General features: G+C 35.8%; 6 protein-coding genes and 1 long non-coding RNA gene across 13 annotated transcripts; 5 read left to right on the forward strand and 2 right to left on the reverse strand.

The window, feature by feature from the left end:
• The first annotated feature begins 208 nt into the window (after positions 1-208).
• Positions 209-3,281, forward strand: LOC104755195 (uncharacterized). The gene is made up of 11 exons (XM_010477541.3): positions 209-414; positions 638-725; positions 814-1,107; positions 1,194-1,352; positions 1,456-1,596; positions 1,721-1,777; positions 1,902-2,040; positions 2,132-2,236; positions 2,340-2,530; positions 2,685-2,726; positions 2,828-3,281. Exons 1-11 carry the CDS (start codon positions 311-313, stop codon positions 2,972-2,974), a joined length of 1,467 nt encoding a protein of 488 aa, XP_010475843.2. The 5' UTR covers positions 209-310; the 3' UTR covers positions 2,975-3,281.
• On the reverse strand, positions 3,282-8,094 carry LOC104755193 (uncharacterized). 4 transcript variants are annotated; one of them, XM_010477539.2, is made up of 15 exons: positions 7,812-8,094; positions 6,639-6,723; positions 6,358-6,503; positions 6,061-6,182; positions 5,920-5,985; positions 5,728-5,844; positions 5,368-5,629; positions 5,096-5,266; positions 4,859-5,014; positions 4,668-4,774; positions 4,491-4,581; positions 4,253-4,394; positions 3,898-4,171; positions 3,691-3,823; positions 3,282-3,606 (listed from the first exon to the last, which is right to left on the reverse strand). In XM_010477539.2, exons 2-15 carry the CDS (start codon positions 6,682-6,684, stop codon positions 3,349-3,351), a joined length of 2,091 nt encoding a protein of 696 aa, XP_010475841.2. In that variant the 5' UTR covers positions 6,685-6,723; positions 7,812-8,094; the 3' UTR covers positions 3,282-3,348. The 4 variants fall into 4 exon arrangements, with proteins under 4 accessions (XP_010475841.2, XP_010475840.2, XP_087351539.1 ...); XM_010477538.3 differs by lacking the exon at positions 7,812-8,094 and adding an exon at positions 7,377-7,557; XM_087495413.1 differs by having other exon boundaries at positions 3,898-4,394; positions 7,812-7,994.
• A 386-nt stretch (positions 8,095-8,480) lies between these two features.
• LOC147923304 (uncharacterized) lies at positions 8,481-9,687 on the forward strand. The gene is made up of 3 exons (XM_087493920.1): positions 8,481-8,731; positions 8,901-9,083; positions 9,175-9,687. The coding sequence occupies exons 1-3, from the start codon at positions 8,713-8,715 to the stop codon at positions 9,495-9,497; spliced, it is 525 nt and encodes a 174-aa protein (XP_087350046.1). The 5' UTR covers positions 8,481-8,712; the 3' UTR covers positions 9,498-9,687.
• Positions 9,688-10,272: 585 nt separating this feature from the next.
• Positions 10,273-11,188, forward strand: LOC104755196 (uncharacterized). The gene is made up of 2 exons (XM_010477542.3): positions 10,273-10,366; positions 10,459-11,188. The coding sequence occupies exons 1-2, from the start codon at positions 10,342-10,344 to the stop codon at positions 10,938-10,940; spliced, it is 507 nt and encodes a 168-aa protein (XP_010475844.1). The 5' UTR covers positions 10,273-10,341; the 3' UTR covers positions 10,941-11,188.
• A 338-nt stretch (positions 11,189-11,526) lies between these two features.
• On the forward strand, positions 11,527-12,738 carry LOC104755197 (uncharacterized). The gene is made up of 3 exons (XM_010477544.3): positions 11,527-11,621; positions 11,775-11,960; positions 12,093-12,738. Exons 1-3 carry the CDS (start codon positions 11,600-11,602, stop codon positions 12,452-12,454), a joined length of 570 nt encoding a protein of 189 aa, XP_010475846.2. The 5' UTR covers positions 11,527-11,599; the 3' UTR covers positions 12,455-12,738.
• Positions 12,739-13,286: 548 nt separating this feature from the next.
• Positions 13,287-17,408, forward strand: LOC147923305 (uncharacterized). Of its 2 annotated transcripts, none has more exons than XR_015587758.1 (2): positions 13,287-16,078; positions 16,746-17,408. It is a non-coding gene; the product is annotated as an uncharacterized LOC147923305 (long non-coding RNA). The 2 variants fall into 2 exon arrangements; XR_015587759.1 differs by lacking the exon at positions 16,746-17,408 and adding an exon at positions 16,175-16,206.
• LOC104755198 (uncharacterized) lies at positions 17,346-21,087 on the reverse strand. 3 transcript variants are annotated; one of them, XR_015587757.1, is made up of 15 exons: positions 20,965-21,082; positions 20,724-20,845; positions 20,338-20,388; positions 20,094-20,213; positions 19,884-20,003; positions 19,668-19,809; positions 19,402-19,575; positions 19,152-19,285; positions 18,958-19,064; positions 18,757-18,847; positions 18,511-18,652; positions 18,234-18,390; positions 18,014-18,130; positions 17,795-17,921; positions 17,346-17,688 (listed from the first exon to the last, which is right to left on the reverse strand). XR_015587757.1 is itself a non-coding variant. In XM_087497324.1 (15 exons), the coding sequence occupies exons 1-15, from the start codon at positions 21,058-21,060 to the stop codon at positions 17,458-17,460; spliced, it is 1,956 nt and encodes a 651-aa protein (XP_087353450.1). In that variant the 5' UTR covers positions 21,061-21,087; the 3' UTR covers positions 17,346-17,457. The 3 variants fall into 3 exon arrangements, 2 of the variants coding, with proteins under 2 accessions (XP_087353450.1, XP_087353451.1); XM_087497324.1 differs by having other exon boundaries at positions 19,152-19,310; positions 20,965-21,087; XM_087497325.1 differs by lacking the exons at positions 20,724-20,845; positions 20,965-21,082 and adding an exon at positions 20,485-20,505 and having other exon boundaries at positions 19,152-19,310.
• Between the last annotated feature and the right edge of the window lie 207 nt (positions 21,088-21,294).

Raw genomic sequence — 21,294 nt, forward strand, 5'->3', positions numbered from 1 at the left:
AATGAATAAAATGATCTGTAAGATTGGTTTTTATATTATTATCAAAGAGCATATTGGCGGCAAAGGAACTCGTTCCAACTGTAAAGCTCCCCAAATCGCAATACCGATGTAAAACCGACTTAAACCGGCATTGAATCGAAAAAATTACAAACATCTTGGAGATGTAAAGACTAAACCAAAAGACGTGTGACGGGTCAACACGTGGCGTGAAGGAGGAAGCAAGCCGTGTGACCCGACGCACTGGAACAGTGGCTTAATAAATCGGGCAAAAAGAACTTCCTCGTGAAGGAAATAAGAAAAGCTTTGAGAGATGGCGACGAAGAAGACTGTTTGGATCACACTGTTGTGTCTATTTGTTGTTTCACAGGCGGATCAGGGTTTCGATGTTCGTCATCACCTCTCCACCGTCACTAGGTTCTTTTCTCAATCCTTCTTTTATTGCGTTCTTCCCGAGGAAAGTTTGAATCAAAGAACAACACTTTATATCATCTGGGTCTAAATCAGTTTGACCTAATTGGTCAAGATTGCTGTCCGTTTGCCTGACTACATTGACAACATTTTTGTCAGAAATTTGTGTAGTTTTCTTTAGTGAGTTTTAATTTGTTTTTTATGTGGGGAATTTGAAATTGGTGTGCAGATACTCAGTTTCGAAAGATGTTACTCAAAATTTGATTGAAGGATCCAATGTCCCCAGTGAGTGTACACCTATCCACCTTAACCTTGTGGTAAGCTTACTTTACTAGAGGATTCATTATTTTTGTGATGGAAAACCCAAAATGAAGACTGAAATTGGTGGTCTTTTAACATTGTTAGGCTAGGCATGGAACACGTTCTCCGACCAAGAAACGGTTGCGGGAATTGGAGAATTTGGCTGGTAGGTTAAAGGAACTGGTAAGAGATGCAGAAGCTAGGAAATTGTCTTTAGACAAAGTTCCTGGATGGTTAGGAAAATGGAAATCTCCTTGGGAAGGAAAAGTGAAAGGCGGGGAGCTGATCAGGCAAGGGGAGGACGAGTTGTACCAACTGGGAATCCGAGTTAGGGAACGGTTTCCTAGTTTGTTTGAAGATGATTACCATCCTGATGTCTATACAATAAGAGCTACGCAGGTTGGTTTCCCTTTTATGTGAGTACCGGAGTTTGGTTGCAAATATTGGTGGAGGACATTCCTGACTTGTTTAAATCTCTTGGGTAGATTCCTCGGGCATCTGCAAGTGCTGTAGCATTTGGAATGGGGTTGTTCAAGGAGAAAGGAAATCTGGGACCAGGTCGTAATAGAGCATTTGCTGTCACAAGTGAAAACCGTGCTAGTGATACAAAGCTGAGATTTTTTGAATGTTGTCAAAACTACAAGGTACTGTCATGATTGAATGGATCTAAGTTATTTTTGTTGTATGGTTCATCCTCAATATAGTTATTCTGAGTTTTTATTTTTCTTTACCTGTCTATGATTGCAGAGCTATAGGAAAGCTAAGGAACCTGCTGTGGATAAGCTCAAGGAACCTGTTTTGAATAAGATTACAGCTTCAGTTGCAAAGAGATATGGTCTAAGTTTCACTAAAAAGGACGTTTCTTCTCTCTGGTTTCTTTGCAAGCAGGTGCTTCATTCTTCAATCTCGTTTTAATTTTTCTCTAGGTTTATACACTCCTTTCCTGGAGGCTAGGACACCTATGTCACGTCATGAATCAATTATAATACTAATGTTGTTCTATAAATTTCAGGAAGCATCATTGCTTAATGTAACTAATCAAAGTTGTGAACTTTTCACGCCATCAGAGGTACGTTCAAGTTGCCAGTTCATTCTCTCTGTCTTTGGATCTTTTTACATGTGCTTTAGATATATTTTCGGGCTCATGGATTTTATGCTGTAACACTAGTTATCTGTAACACAATCATCTGTAGGTTGCTTTGCTGGAATGGACAGATGACTTGGAAGTGTTTCTCCTCAAAGGCTATGGCAATTCCTTGAACTACAAAATGGGAGTTCCGTTGCTAGAAGATGTTTTGAATTCAATGGAAGAAGCTATCAAGGCCCGGGAAGGTAATCTCAAACTTGAAACCAAGAATATATGAACGATTTGCTTGTCAATTTAGTCATCAGATCTAAGTTGTCCTACTTAATTACCCTGCAGAAAAGCTCCCGCCTGGAAGTTACGAAAAAGCAAGGCTTAGGTTTGCACATGCCGAAACAATAGTTCCCTTTTCTTGTCTTCTTGGGCTTTTCCTTCATGGATCTGGTTAGTCTATCACATCTGATATTCCTACGCTTGTGCTTGTTGTAAAACATGTAATTCTACTCAGTGCTTCTTCTTCTTTAACAATGTTTGAAATGTTTCACAGAGTTTGAGAAAATACAGAAGGAACAACCATTGGAACTCCCTCCACAACCTCCTAAAACCAGAGATTTCAGAGGCAGCACCATGGCTCCTTTTGCTGGGAACAACATTCTTGTCCTCTACAGTTGTCCCGTAGATTCCTCTCCCAAATACTTCGTTCAGGTTCTGCACAACGAGCATCCTATTGCACTTCCAGTAAGTTTCATCTATCTAACCCAAACTCAGTTTCAGCTCTATTGTAGTGGACAGTGGCCAAATAGAATTGTAGACATAACTTCCACAATTTAATTAACTCACTTTTCCGTTTTTTCTCTTCTTCTATATCCTAATGTCTCCATACAAATTTCAGGGTTGTGACGGAAAAGATTTCTGTTCTCTTGAAGATTTCAAGGTATTTTGCATCTTTCCCTCTGAAGTTTTCCTACGAATATTATACATTTTCTTTTGTAAAACCTATACAGGCATGAACCTCTATTGTCCATCACTTTACAGGCCAAAGTGGTAACCCCTCATCTAAAGCATGCTTTTGACAACCTCTGCAATGCTAATCGAGATGACCCGAAACAGAAGCCTGCATCAAGTAAGTTATCTATACTGTTCGGTTGGCTGTTTGGGTCGAGCCAGGATACCGAGCTCTAGTTACTTCGCAGCTCTTCTTGCTGGCTGAGTACAGTTTGAACCTGAAATCACGTAGAGCAATGTCGTCTGTTTTTTGTCGCTTTGCCACAGTTTTTAGTTAGTTCCATCCGGTTATCCGAAATGTTTCAATTTTGATCTTTGAATCTATTTCCATACCGGCTCGGTAGATACTAAAAGCCTTAAATTACATATGTAGTACATCAATCCGAGTAAGGACTTGTAATCTTTATTACTCTATGTTTGGTTCCAATCCCTCTTGGGTTAAGATTGGAGTATAACTTTTGATATAAAGTACCACTCGAGAAAAGAATCTGTATCTCTCTATGTTTTATTATATTAATCACCAACTTTATAAGGGAAAACTGAAAACAACTCTATGATCTTGTAAGATAACTGATGGAATCGGGACACTCGAGACGAATATAATCATACATGAGTCCTTGAAAAGGGCTCTTGGCGAGGGGTTGAGTTAGATATATGGTGTTGTTTCCCAGGCGAAGAGAAGAATCAGGCACATTCACATTGTACAACCAATATAGTCCATGAATACCATGCCTTGCAATTGTATTATCCTTTCCTATTTCCTCGGTCGTGAACAATGGAGGATTTGCAGAAGGATCGTTGACCCGAACCTGCAAAAAGATTACCAAACAAACAAATGAATATTTACTTTCATAGAGAAAAAAAAGAGTGTCAATGCAACTTCAGATTTGCACCTGCAGTTCTGCTACATTTGATGTAGCTAGAGCAATTCGCAATTTGAAGTTTCCGGTTAAGTTTTTCATTTTATCGTCGAATTGAAACCTGATCTGCCATGTTGTACCGCTATATCCTCCATTTGCTAGCTTCCTACAAATCCAATGTTTTTATACTTATTAACAAAGTTTCATAGTGTTTTGAATTTAAAAGAGTAACAAACTAACCTTGTAACTTGCATGAAGAACCATTTCTTAGAATGATCATCAACATCAGCATTGTAGACCATATCTTCGTCGGGGTACAGTTCTGAATACCGTTCCCACAATCCGTATTGTCGGTATTTATCAGAACGGTTTGAGTATAGTTTGTTTACAAAGGTTGGATTAGGGTCAGGAATGTAGAACTCTGCAGCGGTTCGGTCTGGCACACCGATTTCCCATATAGTTGAACCGTCTCTAGGAGGTTCATACACCAAGTCCCCTAGGTTAGTCTTTGAGCCTGTTTCCAGTGTTACACTCTTTGTCAGAATGATGTACATATTTACAAAACAGTCGTTGTGGTAAATACAAGTATTCGAACCTGGAGAAATATCAAAAACGGTGTCGTTGTGGTAATCACCGATGAATCCAGGAGCAAATGCATAGAGATTATAACGACCACTTCTCACATTATTGATAGAAAAATATCCGTTTTCGTCTGCTTTTGACCAGAACTGATAACCCTGTTAATGTAATTAAGACAAAAACTTATCACTAATCGAATTAATGTTAATTAACAAGAAGGAGAATGAGTATATGAATAGAGTTAAGGAAATTACTTTGTATTCTCTTTGCCATGAGCCAACATCTCCTGGTGCAGCCAATCCCACGTAGGAACCATTTGCCGGTATATCCTCATTACGTATGAATCTGTTAGGAAAAAAAAACTATCACTTAGGAATCTGTTACGTCATAAACGAGGTAGTTTCAAGGGATAAATGAAGCAACTAGTGTACCTGTCTCTTACGAGTAATCTACCGCTAACAGATCCTCTTTGGTCAGATGCAGGAAAATCATCTGAAGCTATGAAGTTATAAGGCCACTTCTCTTCTTCAATCTTTGTCTGAAACAACAACCAAATCTATTGTTCAGCTCTCTTGTTCTTACATATGCACATGAATATGTGTGTGGTAGATGTATGACTGACCTGGTTCTTGGCTTCATGCCAGAGCAAGAGAGGATCAACTCCTTTAGGAAAAGAGTTGAGATAAATAAAGACAGGTCCGAATACTTTCTTCCATGCTTCACCTTGTTTAAAAGTCATGATTAAATCTGCTCCAACATAGTGAGTGCTGTGAAATATCTGTTCCATTTCACACACATAAATTATCATTCATCTTCCATCCAAATTTTGAATCGACTTATGTTGAAACCTATTGCTCACCGCGAGGTTGGTTGGACCGACATGGGAGCCTAGGAATTGCTTGAGAGGTCCAGCAGATCGGAACTCGTTGCTTGGAGTGATTTGCCAGAATCCAACTGAATCATTTGTGCTTATCCATCCATGTACTTTTATGTCTTTACTCTCCATTGAGTACTCATACTTGTCATCAACCTATAAGACAAAAAGACTTTAATCCTCTGTTTCCTATGTTTTCAAGCTGTAAATGTAAATGGATGGCTTAAATGTTTTCTGATAATTATTTGAATCTATACCTCTCCTTTGAACTCAGGCTCGATAGGGTCGAGAAGTCTAACCGCCTCGGGATAAGCAAGAGGTTGACCCCGAGGTGGGATTCGATCATCTGGCAAAGGCATGTACCTCTGCCTGTCATCTGAAATCGCCATGTAATGAAACTTGTCCTTGTTTAGCTTAATAGCAAACCGGATATTATCGAGTTCAACAGCAGGCCATCCTTGTAACCGCTCGAAGATGGCATAAGTGTAGAACCCCGACGAGTTTCGCAACATTACAAATCTGAAAAATCAAACTCAAATCCCATCAATATATTCCAAAGCAAAGAAAAAAATTAAAATAGCTTTTATTGAGATACATACAGATGACTAGTTAGTTACCTCTTGTCTATATTCACTGGAACAGCCGTGGTTGAAGATGTATTCCATGTCCTTGAAAACGATAGCTCTATCAGTTCATCGTTCTGCGTCTTCACTTCCATCTTTGTTGCTTCAATCCTGTAAAGTATTAATCCAACTAAGTGTCATTGCGGAATAACAATTGGTATGATTAAAATGTAACACAATCTTTACCGGTCTAGTGTGCCTTTGGTCTTTTTGGTTTTTTTTCCAGGAAAGTTCCACACTAAGTCCCAGTAACTGCAGACATCAGATCAATTAGAGCTTATACACTCGCATCAGAGCAGCTACATACATATACAATTATAGATTTACCCTCTATCATCTTCTTTGCCGTCATACGCGAGCACATTTTCGATACCGTTATACTGGATCCCGGTGACAAATCCCTCAGGATTTGACAAAGTTAATTGAAAAATTCCATTGTCCATTACCACCTGTAATCATGGTCATAGTTTAGGGTTTAGGAAAAGATCTACGTGACTTGTACATCAAGAAAGCCATAAATTAAGAGCGTAACGGTTTTGTTATTTATTAAAGATGTGTCTTTAAAGTAAAGGTAATTTATAAGAATCTTGATTAGTTAAAAAAAAACGTAAAGAGACTACGTACATGTCGATCTTGGTAATGTAACTGCAAGACTTGTGTTGATTCTTGCTCAGGAGTTTGATTTTGGGAGATTGCAATTTCAAACAAAGACATGAACATGATCAAAGCAATAATCCATCCTCTCTGTTTCAATAAGTGTCTCCGGTAATCTATTATTTTTCACCAAACATGCATACCATCACTTTTGTTAGGAATTAGGTTCTTATATCATGTATATAGGTTAAATATTTATAAATAATCTAACTAAAAGAAATTGTAATGATGTTTTCTTCTGTGATGCGTACCTTTGGTCGTCACGAGCTTGAACACATGTGAAGAGAACAGAAACATGATTAAATCAGCGTATTTGTCTTGGAGCTTTCTCGAAATCTGTCCACAAACGTAATAAGACAAATGAACTTGTACAGACGAGGCAAGTAAGAAAGAAAGAAAGAAGAGTCGTTGTTAATATATTATGACACAATAAAATCATTATATAGGTTTTCTTCTAATAAGAATCCATTACTCACACAAAAACTTTGAAGTGGGGACAAATGATAAGAGACAAAAAGTAAAACATACGAACATGTGAACTAATAAAAAAGAAACATAGAAAAGAAAAAAGAGAGAAGTAAGTTTAATGGTCTAGGCAACATCAAAAGTTTTCTTCTGCTATAAACAAAGAATTCCTTTTTTCATATTACTGTATGACCCAGACTTTATTGGCGTCTTGTAAAATTCATTAAAATAAGAATAGAAAATGAACAAATTATTCCATCAAGAAACATTAGACAATTCCAATCCCATGTAGAGGCATGAACCAAAACTCGTTAAAAATGATTCAGACTCAAAAAGTATGATGTTGAACATGGTTTACATACTTATGAATGCAATAGTTGTATCACGTGCTACGATTCGTAAAAAGCAACCACTCCCAATAATAATACATCTTTGTCTTTTCTTTTCTTTGCCCCAACAAATACTTAGCCTACTCGGAAGATTTATAAGGAAAATGTACCTAACCACCGTAACATCCGATTTACCTGAAAGTGGTTCGGTTGTTGACAGTGACACCACTTCATAATTAATTGTATTCGATCTATAGCTTTTGTTGTAGATGTATAAATATGCAAAAATGCACACGAACAAGATAAGGGAATATAACGAATGCTGATGCTTGAAGCAAAAGTTGTATGCGGCAGCTTGGGTGGTTGATTGGAGTTAGGGAAAACACAAACATTCATATAAAAACATATACATATCGAAGAAATATATAAAGACTATTTTAACAGGTTGTTCACCAAATGCTGACCCAAAATAATTTCCAACGAACACTATTCACGGGTTTAATTTTCACATTATTTAACAGAAAAAGGTCTTTTTCGATGAAATTAATCAAACAGATGAGTAAACTACATCCCTATATTCTTCATATATGTCTTTTATGTATACCAAGAACGAACCATAATGTCACTAACCTTTCAAGAGTTGATCTGGAGTCTGAAATTTTGACAATACAGCCAGGAAAAAAAAATTGTTTTCAAAAACACAACATTGAGATGATTCTTAATAGAAGAGAAACGATTTGATAATGTGGTACCAAAACAGTCAACTAATAATAAAGTTTAGTAGTTATTGATTTAGATCTCATTTCAACCCTCGAGATAATCTTCCATTTAAAAAGATTTATTGATTTGCCAAAGGAAAAAAGAGTTGATCAAAAGGATAGATTGAGCACCTTTCTAAGAAATTATTAAAACTGGAAAGTCAAGATTCATGTGTCTTAATTATATTTTATGATGTTACCATCAGATATTTTGTATGTATCTGATTTAATTTCTCCTAATCTTTTCCCTTTCTATATGATTATTTGCAAAAATGAATAACAGTCGAAATCCTTTTTTTAAGTAATTCAAAAGGTACTATAAGAAAAATATTTCATAACATTTATGTCACTATAATTAATTTCTAAGATAAATTTTATATTAAAACACTTTACCAAGCCTAAAGACTTTAATGTTATCATTATTTACTCTGGTTTATTTTATAATCTTCTTTTTTTTCACTTGTCTCTGTGAAATATATATATTTTTGAAAGAGTGATGGAAATCAAGGAAAAATATATAAACATTTTAAATCAAATTTGGTTATACTTCTGAAAGAGTGATGGAAATCAAGGAAAAATAATTAATCAAATAGGATGTAAAGGGTAGAATCGAAATTAAATAAACCACGTGATGAGATCGAACGGTTGAAAAGAAAGTAGTCGTCTGCATGCACAAGATCTCAACCATTCAATTAAAACAACAAATATATCTGCAGCGCTAGAGCTAAACCCTAATCTTCTTTTTTCTTCTTCTCTCGATCTCCATTGAAATAATGCGCAGAAAATTCAGAGGTAAGATTTGAATCTCTTGCTCGATATTGTTTGTCTTTATCTTGATAAGATTTCATCTGTCATGCTAAACTAGCTAACTGAGCTAACCGATCGATCGAAATATCGAACCTTTTTTGTTTTGTTTTGTTTTTCTTCAGTTTCGTAATTGAATTTTGCTTAAACCTCGCAGATGGTGAAGTACGCGTATTCTGGGATTTGAATGATTTCCCAGTCCCTAAGGGTCGCAAGATTCGTGACATTATTGAATCTGTTCTTAGGAGACGGGATTATAAAGGTGAGGTGTCAATCACGGCTTATGGTGCGGATCCTGAAGACAATCCTCTCGAGAGTGGAATCAAATTCGTACACAGAAGTAAGTTTTTCCTTTTTTTTACTCAGAACATTAAGAATTTGTATGTATGTGTCTCTACAATCTAAAGATGAATGATATATATTTTTGCCAGGGGATAAATATTGGAGGCTTAATAAGATATTAGTAGACTTTGCTTTGGCCGCAGCGGACAATCATGAGCCCCATCTTGTACCATTAACTTTGATGGTAGTCGCAGAAAACATCAAGAGAGATACCGAGTTCTTCTATCTTCTACGAAACGTGAATTCTATAAGGTTCAATGTCTTATTAGTAGTCCCTGATGTGTGCCACCCAGAACTTCCTTTTGTTAACTTAGCTTGGCGTTGGACAGACCTACTACAGGGAGGAGATCCTATGCCCGAAACCGAATTACTCGCCCTATTAGATCGAGGGAAACAAGAGTTTATCTGGTGATTATGAACATGATAGGTACGCTGATGATATGGTGATGCCTGGGCTCCATATCTAAAGTAATGTCGTTATATCAAGATGATCGATACTTTGGATTTTAAAAGGCTCTGGTGGTTTTTGTGTACATGTTATCTTTCTTGTCTTAAACCATGATTTGTTTTGAGTTCAAGTGATTTAACTTGCACGGTTTTAAGTTTGCTCTCTGTCCTAAAGCATGTTCTTGGATCCTCGATTGTTATGTTTATACTCTATAATATTACTAATGATTAACTGAAGAAAATGTAACACTTTTCTTTGCAAATCGAAATTCATGCTCACCAAAAACTTGGAGTTTGCGGTTTTGATCTAGTGTGTGATGATAATAGAAGGGTGTTAACATAACCTTTTGGGCCTTCTGGTCTTCTTCTCCACTTTTCAGGCCCAATAAGGCCCAAAAGGTTATGTGTTGCCACTGGAAATAAACAAAAGATTTGCATAAATAATTCCCGACCATATAACCGATCATCTTACGGTACACAAATGAATCTTTTTTGTTTTTAAGAATTTGAACTATGCAACATGTAGAAATAAATGTAATGATAATTATGGGAATATTTCCCCAAACAAAGGATCGAATCAAAGTGCTGGTTCAACGTCGGCGTATAGGTGAAGTAATGTTGAGCAAGTTATTAAAGTACCCTCAGCCACTTGGTTGTGTACGTATTGTAATTAAGGGGTAGAATCGTGATTTAGCAAACCACTTGATATCCGAATCTTCTCCCTCATCGGCAGCCGCAGATGTAAACCTAATAAATTTCATTTTTTCTATATCTTACTAGGTAAATTTTCTGAATCTCCGGTAGAAAGCATGGAGTCACCAAAAGACTACTGCTGTAAGATCTCTATATCTCTTTGATCCAAATTGATCGCAATCGATCGTACGTAATCTTATTGTTTCATTTTAAATTATAATATGCGTTCGCAGCTGCTAACACACGCGTCTTCTGGGACGTCGATGATTTCCCAATCCCTGAGAATGGCGATTTGTGTGCTTTTCGTTCCAAAGTCAGACGAGCTCTTGAGATGGAGGGTTATTATGGTTCCCACCTGACAATCTTTGCTTATGTTAGCGACGAAAAAGCTATGGTAGACGAGGAGAGGAGGCAATTTGCCATGGCCGAGATCCCGCTCATGTGCGTAAATGTTGAAAAACGGTCGAGACTCTCTAAGATGATACTTGAAATGCTTGCGTGGGCATTCCAGAATCCTAACCCTAATAAAGCAATTTTACTCATAGTTGCAAAAGACATCCCAGAGGGAGACACGGAGTTTGGCCGTGTTCTTGGAATACTGGCAGAAAGAGGTTACCATGTTTTCTGTACAGTGCCTGATGACTTCCCGCAAGGACAACTGCCACCAGCTGGTCCTCGCAAGGACAACTGCCACCAGCTGGTCCTGCAGAGTTGACATGGCGTTGGACAGAGCTGTTTGATGGCAAGTACTCTATCGAAGCTGCTTTTGATTCGGATACCGAAAGTGATGATGATGCGGATTGTCCTCTTCAGGAGAAACGTCCGAAGACAAGTACTGAATGAAGCTGGTAGTTCTCACAAGTAGTAGCTTAGCTTTCTCTGCATTTTCAAATATAATTTGGTTTTGTGTATCTGAGTTATTTTCAACATTATCTTTGATTGAGAAAGGCCGGGCAACTTATATATATATATATATATATATATATATATTTTTGATGTAATTATTACTAGTTGAAGAATTTATAGACTGCATAACACACCTAGATTAATTCCAATTGCGTATCAAACCGATTGAAACACCGATCGAATCTTGGAGTTTGCGGTGCGTAAATAATAGAAGTTGCTTCACATAGAATAAGAAGTTGTTCAGATAGAAGGTTTAGAGTAGATTTCTCTGTTGCCTGCGGTTGGTTTTAACACCCTCACATTCCTGTTTGACCAAAACGCTGAGAATATAGCTGACTTGACATCTTCCAACAATTAACCCTAAAAAGGGAAGTGGGCCCTAAAAAGGGCTAAGGCTTTGGTCCATATATAACATCTACACCCTAATTTTCTTCTACTTTCTCCTCTCGATCTCCGTTAAAAGAAAGAATGGCCAGAGAAGAATTCGCCAGTAAGATCTGAATCTCTTGCTCGAAATTGTTTTTTTCACTATTTGGATTAGATTTCTTCTCTCATGCTAAACTAGCCAAGCCGATCGATCGCATCAAACTTTTTCTTATTTTCCTTCAGTTTCGTAATTGTTTATTGCGTGTGTCCGTCGCAGATGGTGAAGTACACGTCTTCTGGGATGTGAATGATTTCCCAGTCCCTGAGAATCGCAGTATACGTGAAATTATTGACTCTCTTCTTAGGAGATACGGTTATAAAGGTGAGGTGACAATCACGGCTTATGGTGAGAAGGATCCTGAAGACAATCCTCTCGAGAGTGGAATCACCTTCGTAGAGAAAAGTGAGTTTTTCCTTTAACTCAAAAACATATGCTTATATTATTATATATATTAAGATATTGTAGTAGGTTTGTGTTCTATATATTAAGATATTGTAGTAGATATCTAAGATGAATGGTGATATTTATTTACAGGGAATAAATTTAGGAGGCTTGATAGGATATTAGTAGACTTTGCTTTGGCCGCAGCGGACAATCACGAGCCCCATCGTGTACCATTAACTTTGATGGTAGTCGCAAAAAACGTCAAGGAAAATAATGAGTTCCACGGTCTTCTTCAAAGTGTGAATGCTGCAAATTTCAATGTCTTGTTGGTTTTGCCTGATGTGTACGACCCAAAAGAAGTGGCACTTCCTGATGTTAACTTTGCTTGGCGTTGGACTAGCCTAGTAGATGGAGGAGATCCTATTCCCAAACCCGATTTTTTCTCCCTATTAGATGAAGGAGGAAGACGACGACGGTTTGTTCTACGATGCATCGGCGAGGGGTTGGGCTAGTCTACTAGCTAGCTGTGGCGACGCACGGCTCGATCTACAATCATGTTTTATCAAACTTTTGATTTCAAAAGGGCTCTGGCTGGTTTTTGTGTATGAAAATTTCGTGTAATCTGTTTTGTTTTGGGGTTTGTTCAAAAAAAAAAAAAATATATATATATATATATATATATGTTTTGTTTTGGGTTCTAACTGATCTTGCACTGTTTTAATTACGTTTACTCTGTCGTCTGTCCGGATCCTCGTGTCTTGTTTTTATAATATGATTAATTTAAGAAAACCAAGTTTGAACCAAGTTTGATCCTCAAATCTCCTCCGGTAGAGATAAGAAAGCATGTCCAGATTAACGTACACCTCTGATCGTGTTCGTGATCGTGATCGTAATCTTAATCTTATTGTTTTACTAGCAATTGATCCGCGCGTTAGATTAAGGTGTATTCTGGGTTTTGTTGTGTATTTTTTTTTGGTTACGCAAAGCCATATTTACGTTTGTTGTTGTATTTGATTTTAGTTGCTTATGTTATTTTGTTGGATATTTTATATACAAATAGGTTTTGCAGTAAGTATAATTTAGTATGCTGTTTTTCCTAAAAAAAAATTGAGATCATTTTGTGTGTTTTTTTGGTTTTCTTATTTTTCAAGAAAAGGCTAGAAATCTCTAAAACTCAGAAGAATCGATTTCTCTCTTATTTTTCATGCATTAGCACATCATGCATTACGACGAAAATTGTAAAAAAATAGTATATAATGGTAGATGAAATTAATTTAAAATCTATATATATATATATATATATATATATATCTATCAAATAGTTGCAAACTAAAATGAAAGAGATAAATACATAAGTTTTAAATAGAACTGCAGTTACTGAACCTATGCATGCCATTTTATATAACTGTTTCAAATAGTTTTTTTTCTTTTTTATTATAACGTCTATTGATTCTGTCAATTTAAATTGAATGCATTGACTTAACTTATGCATGCCATTTTTAAACAGTAAAAGTTGGTTTTGTTTATTTTAAATTTTAACGTTTTCTCACTTTTGTATTTATTAGTAACAAAACATTGTAACGCTTAGTATTTGGTTTTTGCCTATAAAAGAAAGCAATACATGTCATTTGTGAAGATATCTTCTTCAGATTTTTTCCCCGAAAATATTTATAACATTTTTCACAAGAAATGGGTGAATATGATAGAGTCAAAGATCTACATTCATGGAGATCTGGCTGGACGATTCAAGTGAAGGAGTTAAGGAAGTGGAGAAAAGTTACTCAGGACGATGCCACAATTCAACTAATTCTGTGTGATGCATTTGTAAGTATATAGATATTTACCTGTTAATATCATTTAGATTAGTTTAACAATTAGCAACATATGTTTCAGTAATTGTTTTTTGTTCATTTGATATAGGGTGACAAAATTGAAACAACGATTACTGAAGATATGTTTGAAACATTTGATCATCAAATAGAAGAAAATGATAGGAAAATATTTTCAACTTTTTCTTCTGTAATCACGATTGGATAATATCATGATCCTTTAATCACAATCAGTGTGCTTATAAGCCGTCGGTCATTGTAACAGACAGAAGAAGTTGAAAATATTTTCCAATCATTTTCTTCTATTTGATAACATGTATTGCTTTCCTCACACACTCACACCAATTAAAGATAGAGGATCACACGTCAATCTATACTTATGTTTAGAGCTGTCAAAATAGGCGGGCTGTCCATGGTTTGCCTATGTCCAATTCATTATGGACGGGTCATGGACAAGCCCATATTTGGAACGGATTTAAATGGGGTTGGTCCACTTTTGTCCATGGACAATGGGCGGCCCATTGGTCAGAAAATTCTAGGTTAAAATCGATTTGGGAGAAATTTTAAAACCATTTTTCACTTTCTTAAAAGCATTTATGTTTATGCTTTAATTTTTTTTATTTTACAAAATCTTATATATATTGTCATTTTGCAAACTAAAATGAAAGAGATAAATACATAAGTTTTAAATAGAACTGCAGTTACTGAACCTATGCATGCCATTTTATATAACTGTTTCAAATAGTTTTTTTTCTTTTTTATTATAACGTCTATTGATTCTGTCAATTTAAATTGAATGCATTGACTTAACTTATGCATGCCATTTTTAAACAGTAAAAGTTGGTTTTGTTTATTTTAAATTTTAACGTTTTCTCACTTTTGTATTTATTAGTAACAAAACATTGTAACGCTTAGTATTTGGTTTTTGCCTATAAAAGAAAGCAATACATGTCATTTGTGAAGATATCTTCTTCAGATTTTTTCCCCGAAAATATTTATAACATTTTTCACAAGAAATGGGTGAATATGATAGAGTCAAAGATCTACATTCATGGAGATCTGGCTGGACGATTCAAGTGAAGGAGTTAAGGAAGTGGAGAAAAGTTACTCAGGACGATGCCACAATTCAACTAATTCTGTGTGATGCATTTGTAAGTATATAGATATTTACCTGTTAATATCATTTAGATTAGTTTAACAATTAGCAACATATGTTTCAGTAATTGTTTTTTGTTCATTTGATATAGGGTGACAAAATTGAAACAACGATTACTGAAGATATGTTTGAAACATTTGATCATCAAATAGAAGAAAATGATAGGAAAATATTTTCAACTTTTTCTTCTGTAATCACAATTGGATAATATCATGATCCTTTAATCACAATCAGTGTGCTTATAAGCCGTCGGTCATTGTAACAGACAGAAGAAGTTGAAAATATTTTCCAATCATTTTCTTCTATTTGATAACATGTATTGCTTTCCTCACACACTCACACCAATTAAAGATAGAGGATCACACGTCAATCTATACTTATGTTTAGAGCTGTCAAAATAGGCGGGCTGTCCATGGTTTGCCTATGTCCAATTCATTATGGACGGGTCATGGACAAGCCCATATTTGGAACGGATTTAAATGGGGTTGGTCCACTTTTGTCCATGGACAATGGGCGGCCCATTGGTCAGAAAATTCTAGGTTAAAATCGATTTGGGAGAAATTTTAAAACCATTTTTCACTTTCTTAAAAGCATTTATGTTTATGCTTTAATTTTTTTTATTTTACAAAATCTTATATATATTGTCATTTTGCAAACTAAAATGAAAGAGATAAATACATAAGTTTTAAATAGAACTGCAGTTACTGAACCTATGCATGCCATTTTATATAACTGTTTCAAATAGTTTTTTTTCTTTTTTATTATAACGTCTATTGATTCTGTCAATTTAAATTGAATGCATTGACTTAACTTATGCATGCCATTTTTAAACAGTAAAAGTTGGTTTTGTTTATTTTAAATTTTAACGTTTTCTCACTTTTGTATTTATTAGTAACAAAACATTGTAACGCTTAGTATTTGGTTTTTGCCTATAAAAGAAAGCAATACATGTCATTTGTGAAGATATCTTCTTCAGATTTTTTCCCCGAAAATATTTATAACATTTTTCACAAGAAATGGGTGAATATGATAGAGTCAAAGATCTACATTCATGGAGATCTGGCTGGACGATTCAAGTGAAGGAGTTAAGGAAGTGGAGAAAAGTTACTCAGGACGATGCCACAATTCAACTAATTCTGTGTGATGCATTTGTAAGTATATAGATATTTACCTGTTAATATCATTTAGATTAGTTTAACAATTAGCAACATATGTTTCAGTAATTGTTTTTTGTTCATTTGATATAGGGTGACAAAATTGAAACAACGATTACTGAAGATATGTTTGAAACATTTGATCATCAAATAGAAGAAAATGATAGGAAAATATTTTCAACTTTTTCTTCTGTAATCACGATTGGATAATATCATGATCCTTTAATCACAATCAGTGTGCTTATAAGCCGTCGGTCATTGTAACAGACAGAAGAAGTTGAAAATATTTTCCAATCATTTTCTTCTATTTGATAACATGTATTGCTTTCCTCACACACTCACACCAATTAAAGATAGAGGATCACACGTCAATCTATACTTATGTTTAGAGCTGTCAAAATAGGCGGGCTGTCCATGGTTTGCCTATGTCCAATTCATTATGGACGGGTCATGGACAAGCCCATATTTGGAACGGATTTAAATGGGGTTGGTCCACTTTTGTCCATGGACAATGGGCGGCCCATTGGTCAGAAAATTCTAGGTTAAAATCGATTTGGGAGAAATTTTAAAACCATTTTTCACTTTCTTAAAAGCATTTATGTTTATGCTTTAATTTTTTTTATTTTACAAAATCTTATATATATTGTCCAATGGACACCCATAGAGTTATGTTGGCGACAAAACTCCGGAAGAGCTGGGGCGATATATTTCGCATGGCCAAAATCACGCTCGTACACGAAACGGTTGAAAAATGTGCGAGACTCAATAAGATGCTATTGGACATGCTTCACTGGGCATTCAAGAATCCTACGGCCGATAGAGGAATTTTTATCGTAGTTGCCAAAGACATCCCAGAGGAAAACACCGAGTTTTTCTATGTTCTTGAAGCTCTCACAGAAAGGGGTTACCATGTTTTTTTTACAGTGCCTGATGACTTGCCACTAGAACAAGTGCCACCTACTACTGTTTGCAGAATTGATATGGCATTGGACAGAGCTGTTTGATGGCAAGTACCCTATCGAAGATTTTGGTTTGGATTCTGAGACGTCTTCATCAGAAGATAGTTAACTACTGGTTCCTGTTCCTCAGAGAGTAGCTAGCTTCCTGCGTTTTAAATGCTACTTTGATTTTGTGTTTAGAGACACACATTATCTTTCTAGCTTGTCTCTTGAACTCTGTTTTGTTTTATGTACTGTTTTAAGCTCTATATGATCCTCCTTTGGATCCTTGATTGAGGGCACAAGAAAATAGAAGAAGATAGAAGTAGCTGAAATGCATTATATGTAAAGAAAGAATCGAATAAAAAAAACAAACATTTTAAATCAAACTTTTGGTTATACTTTCTGAAACAATGTTTGCAAGAAAATTAAATTTGATTAGATGGGAGCTTCAAATCGGATGTAATCATACATGAGCCCTTGGAAAGGACTTGAGGACCTTGGCTGTGTGAGAAACAAAGTATTCTCGCCTTCTACAAGCTTAGATCCAGCCACTTCCACATTGAACAACCAGTACAATCCATGTATTCCATGTCTAGCTATCGAGTTGTCTCTCCCAATCAGTCCGCTTGTGAACAACGGGGTTGTATTTGGATCGTTCACACGTATCTTCAACCCCAAGTTTCGAGTCAAGATTCATAAACTTCATCAGATTGTTTTTGTTTATGTTCAAATGTACAAAAAGGACGACATGGATTGGTTAATATACACCTACTTGGAGTTCGGAAAAAGTAGCGGATGCAATGGCTACTCGTAAAGTATAGGAGTGACTATTATCAATGTTTTTGAGTTCGAATTTAATTTGCCATGTTGTTCCTTGATATGTTTTGTTATCCTTTTTTCTAAGAAACGAAAATGTAACAATCTGGTTAGAGAGAAAAGCGTAATTCAAGAAATATATATGATCCGGCAGAGAGAGATGATGAGAAAGAACCTAGTAACTTGAGCGTAAAACCAGTCTTTTCTATAGTCACTAGAGCCAACTACATATACCACGTCTTTATCCGGATATAGTTCGGCGTATCTTTCCCATATTCCATATTGACGGAACCTGCAAGAAATTAGAAAATCAGAAGTCATTAATGATAAAAGAATATCAGTTTAGTTCATTCAGTAGTGTGTCAAAGATTTGTGTCGTATGTTTATCTGAAAACCTGTCAGGGTGATTTTGATAAAGTTTGTTGATATATTTTGGATTCGGATCAGGAACATAAAACTCTGCTGCGGATCGATCTGGAAAACCAATCTCCCATAACGTTTCTCCATTTCTTGGAGGCTGGTAGACAAGATCTTCCACGTATATATAACAACCTGCACATATACTATGAAGTATATCAACTACAGTACTATTATATTGGGTTTAATTGTAACCAAAAAATAAAACAAAATGTATTAAGGAACTAATGAAAAGCAAGAAAAGAAGTAAAGGACCTTGGGTGATGGTGATAATATCATCGTATTTATAGTCGCCAATAAAACCAGGAACCCATGCATGGAGATTGTATTGTCCTGGCCGTATTCCACTTATGTAAAAGAATCCTTCTTCATCTGTTCTTGTCCAAAATTGATAATCCTGCAAGAATCAAAAGAAAATGTTCATAGATAAGTTATTTTGAATCAAAAACATTTCCATTCCATACTTTTTTGGATTTCTATCTTTGTACTTTTCAAAATCACCTTGCATTCTCTTTGCCATGAACCAGCAGCACCAGGCACAGCCAAACCAACATAACCTCTATTGGCTGCAATGAAATCTTTATCTACGTACCTTACAAACATATATGTGAATTTTGGTAAATTAGTGTTAACAACCACAAAATATGATATATTTGTCGTACTACTGACATTATAATCAATGAGGTTCACGTTGTAGTTTACCTGTCTTGAATGAGAAGTCTGCCTACAACATTACCACGTTGCTCTGCTTTCACATAGTCATCTGAAGCTGGAAAACTGTAAGGCCAGCTTTCAGTTTCCACATTCATCTGAGAATGAAAAATTTCTCAAATTAGGAAATGAATATAATAATGTTTGATTTGTTAGTCTAATAAAACAAGATAAAAAAGCGGAACCTGAGATTTAGCATCTTGCCAGAGCCAAAGAGGGTCATTATCATCATCAGTAGACGAGTTTAAATAGACGAAAACAGGTCCAAACACCTTCTTCCATGCCTCTCCTTCACTAAACTTTGGCACTAGATCTTCCCCTGTGTAGTGTGCACTCATAAATACCTGAGGATCCAGCGTTAAACTTCTTGTCTACATTTATAAGTTTATAACAAGTTTAAAGGAAAGCATTTTATATTAATCTGTATGGACTTACAGCAAGAGCTGTAGGTCCAACGTGAGATGTCAAGTTCTGTTTTTGTGGTCCACCGGTTCGATACTCATGGCTAGGAGTTATGAGCCAGAAACCAACCGACGGCTGCTCTGTGCATATCCATCCGTGGACAGTAATGTCTTTGTTCTCACATGAATATTGGTACTTATCGTCAACCTAAAACCGGAAGAAAACAAGGTTAAAAGCAAAGCTTAACAACCTCTCTTTAGTAATCTTGAAAAGGAAGCAAGATAAAAATAACATTTTACCTCTCCTTTGAATTGAGGCTCTACAGGATTAACAAGTAAAACAGCTTCAGGGTAAGCCAGAGCTTGGCCTCTGTCAGGTAACCGATCATCAGGCAATGGCATGAACCTCTGCCTATCGTCCGTTACTGCCATGTAGTGAAACCTGCAATCTCAGTTAAGATTAATACTAGAATTTAGTTTAAGAAGTGAAGGAGTTGGTTTGTTTCTTTTGCTTACTTCTCTTTTCTGAGCTTGAAGGCAATTCGGGTTTCAGCAAGTGAGAAAGCAGGCCATTCTTTTAAATGCTCGTAGATGGCGTAAGTGTAGAATCCTGATGACCCACTAAGCATAACAAATCTATATTCGACAGACGACAGTAACTTATTCAAGTCACACAATCTGAAAACATGAAATATGAATATTATGCATCTCAAAAGACTTAAGTACCTTTTGTCAATGTTTAGAGGGACTGCTTTGCCTTCTAGTGATGGATCCCATTTTCTTGTGAAAGAAAGCTCAATTTGTTCTTCGTTCTTCATTATTACCTCAAAGTTTGTTCCTTTGATTCTGGTCCCAAAAGAAAAATAGTATTTATACATTATTAGCATCCTTTGAACTTCATTGGAACCTTTTAGTCGGTTTTATGGGATCAAACTACAATTTTGGCGTTAAGCTTGCATAAAAGACTTACACATCAAATCCACCAGCGGTTCCTGATCCTCCCCAAACGAGATCCCAATACCTGAAGAATACTTTTACATTTTATATCTAAATGAATACTTTTGGCACGAAACTTGTGAAATTTAAATCAGAGAAACAGAGAAATGTATGCAATAACTGTTTCTGTAGGTTCTTAATGAAATATTAAGACTCTAGTCATTGGTTTCAGAGCACCCATTTACTAATTTAGGCAATCTTGATTGAGTCTTGGCACGGTTAAACGCAAGAAACTGACTTTGCTCGCTATCCAATATATATATAGAAAGGTTAAAAGACACAGTAAAACAGAGACAATGCATACTCCAAATTGAAAAAATATACTTAGGAACAAAGCAAGGATATATATATCCCATTTACCCTCTGTTGACTTCTTCATTAAGAACCTCGAGCAAGTTATCAATGCCATTATATTCGATTCCGGTAACGATACCATCAGGCTTTGATAATGTTACCCGTGCAATGCCATTATCCATCACCACCTGGAACATACCATACATTCACCAGCAACACAAAATGTTTCAGTCTTTCTTAATTGATATCTGCAGCTAAATGGACATAGAGAAGATCATGATGAGAAAGAGTTAAAAAGTAAACCAACATGATTGCCCTTATCATGCAACTGCAGCTTAACAGACGACATTGATGAAAATTGTCTTATGGGTTTTGATGTTAACCTCAAAGTAGAGAGGTACATGTTTTTTTTCCAATACGTATGTTTTTTATATATAGTAGATAGATCTGATTAGGAGAACTTATGTTGCCTTGGACGGGAGATAAAGCAGAGGGTATAGTGGGAGAATAATATCTTGACTTTGTCGTCAAAACACTTCGGTTGTTAGTGTTCGACGACATTTGTGTGTTTCAACTTACTTTCAAGGCTTTCACTTACGTCTCTTCTACGAATGGTTAGGTTTTTTTGTAAGTTGTA

This window comes from Camelina sativa, chromosome 17 (assembly GCF_030686135.1).
Source record: "Camelina sativa cultivar CO46 ecotype springtype chromosome 17, ASM3068613v1".
NCBI classification, from domain to species: domain Eukaryota; kingdom Viridiplantae; phylum Streptophyta; class Magnoliopsida; order Brassicales; family Brassicaceae; genus Camelina; species Camelina sativa.

Bases quoted from the DNA above. Each gene is read 5' to 3' on its own strand.
- LOC104755196 (XM_010477542.3), top strand. From the start codon at position 10,342: ATGGAGTCACCAAAAGACTACTGCT. The intron at 10,367-10,458 runs GTAAGATCTCTA...ATGCGTTCGCAG, and splicing joins GTCACCAAAAGACTACTGCT to CTGCTAACACACGCGTCTTC.
- LOC104755198 (XM_087497324.1), bottom strand. From the start codon at position 21,060: ATGTACCTCTCTACTTTGAGGTTAACATCAAAACCCATAAGACAATTT. The intron at 18,848-18,957 runs GTAAACTACAAC...TATGTTTGTAAG, and splicing joins AGACTTCTCATTCAAGACAG to GTACGTAGATAAAGATTTCA. The intron at 17,922-18,013 runs GTTCTTTCTCAT...TTCGTTTCTTAG, and splicing joins TTTTACGCTCAAGTTACTAG to AAAAAAGGATAACAAAACAT.
- LOC104755193 (XM_087495412.1), bottom strand. From the start codon at position 7,415: ATGAAGTGGTGTCACTGTCAACAACCGAACCACTTTCAG. The intron at 5,986-6,060 runs GTAAATCTATAA...TGATGTCTGCAG, and splicing joins GGCAAAGAAGATGATAGAGG to TTACTGGGACTTAGTGTGGA. The intron at 3,824-3,897 runs GTTAGTTTGTTA...TTGGATTTGTAG, and splicing joins TTCTTCATGCAAGTTACAAG to GAAGCTAGCAAATGGAGGAT.
- LOC104755195 (XM_010477541.3), top strand. From the start codon at position 311: ATGGCGACGAAGAAGACTGTTTGGATCACACTGTTGTGTCTATTTGTT. The intron at 415-637 runs GTTCTTTTCTCA...ATTGGTGTGCAG, and splicing joins CACCTCTCCACCGTCACTAG to ATACTCAGTTTCGAAAGATG. The intron at 1,108-1,193 runs GTTGGTTTCCCT...TCTCTTGGGTAG, and splicing joins ATACAATAAGAGCTACGCAG to ATTCCTCGGGCATCTGCAAG.
- LOC104755197 (XM_010477544.3), top strand. From the start codon at position 11,600: ATGGCCAGAGAAGAATTCGCCA. The intron at 11,622-11,774 runs GTAAGATCTGAA...TGTCCGTCGCAG, and splicing joins GGCCAGAGAAGAATTCGCCA to ATGGTGAAGTACACGTCTTC. The intron at 11,961-12,092 runs GTGAGTTTTTCC...ATTTATTTACAG, and splicing joins AATCACCTTCGTAGAGAAAA to GGAATAAATTTAGGAGGCTT.
- LOC147923304 (XM_087493920.1), top strand. The intron at 9,084-9,174 runs GTAAGTTTTTCC...TATTTTTGCCAG, and splicing joins AATCAAATTCGTACACAGAA to GGGATAAATATTGGAGGCTT.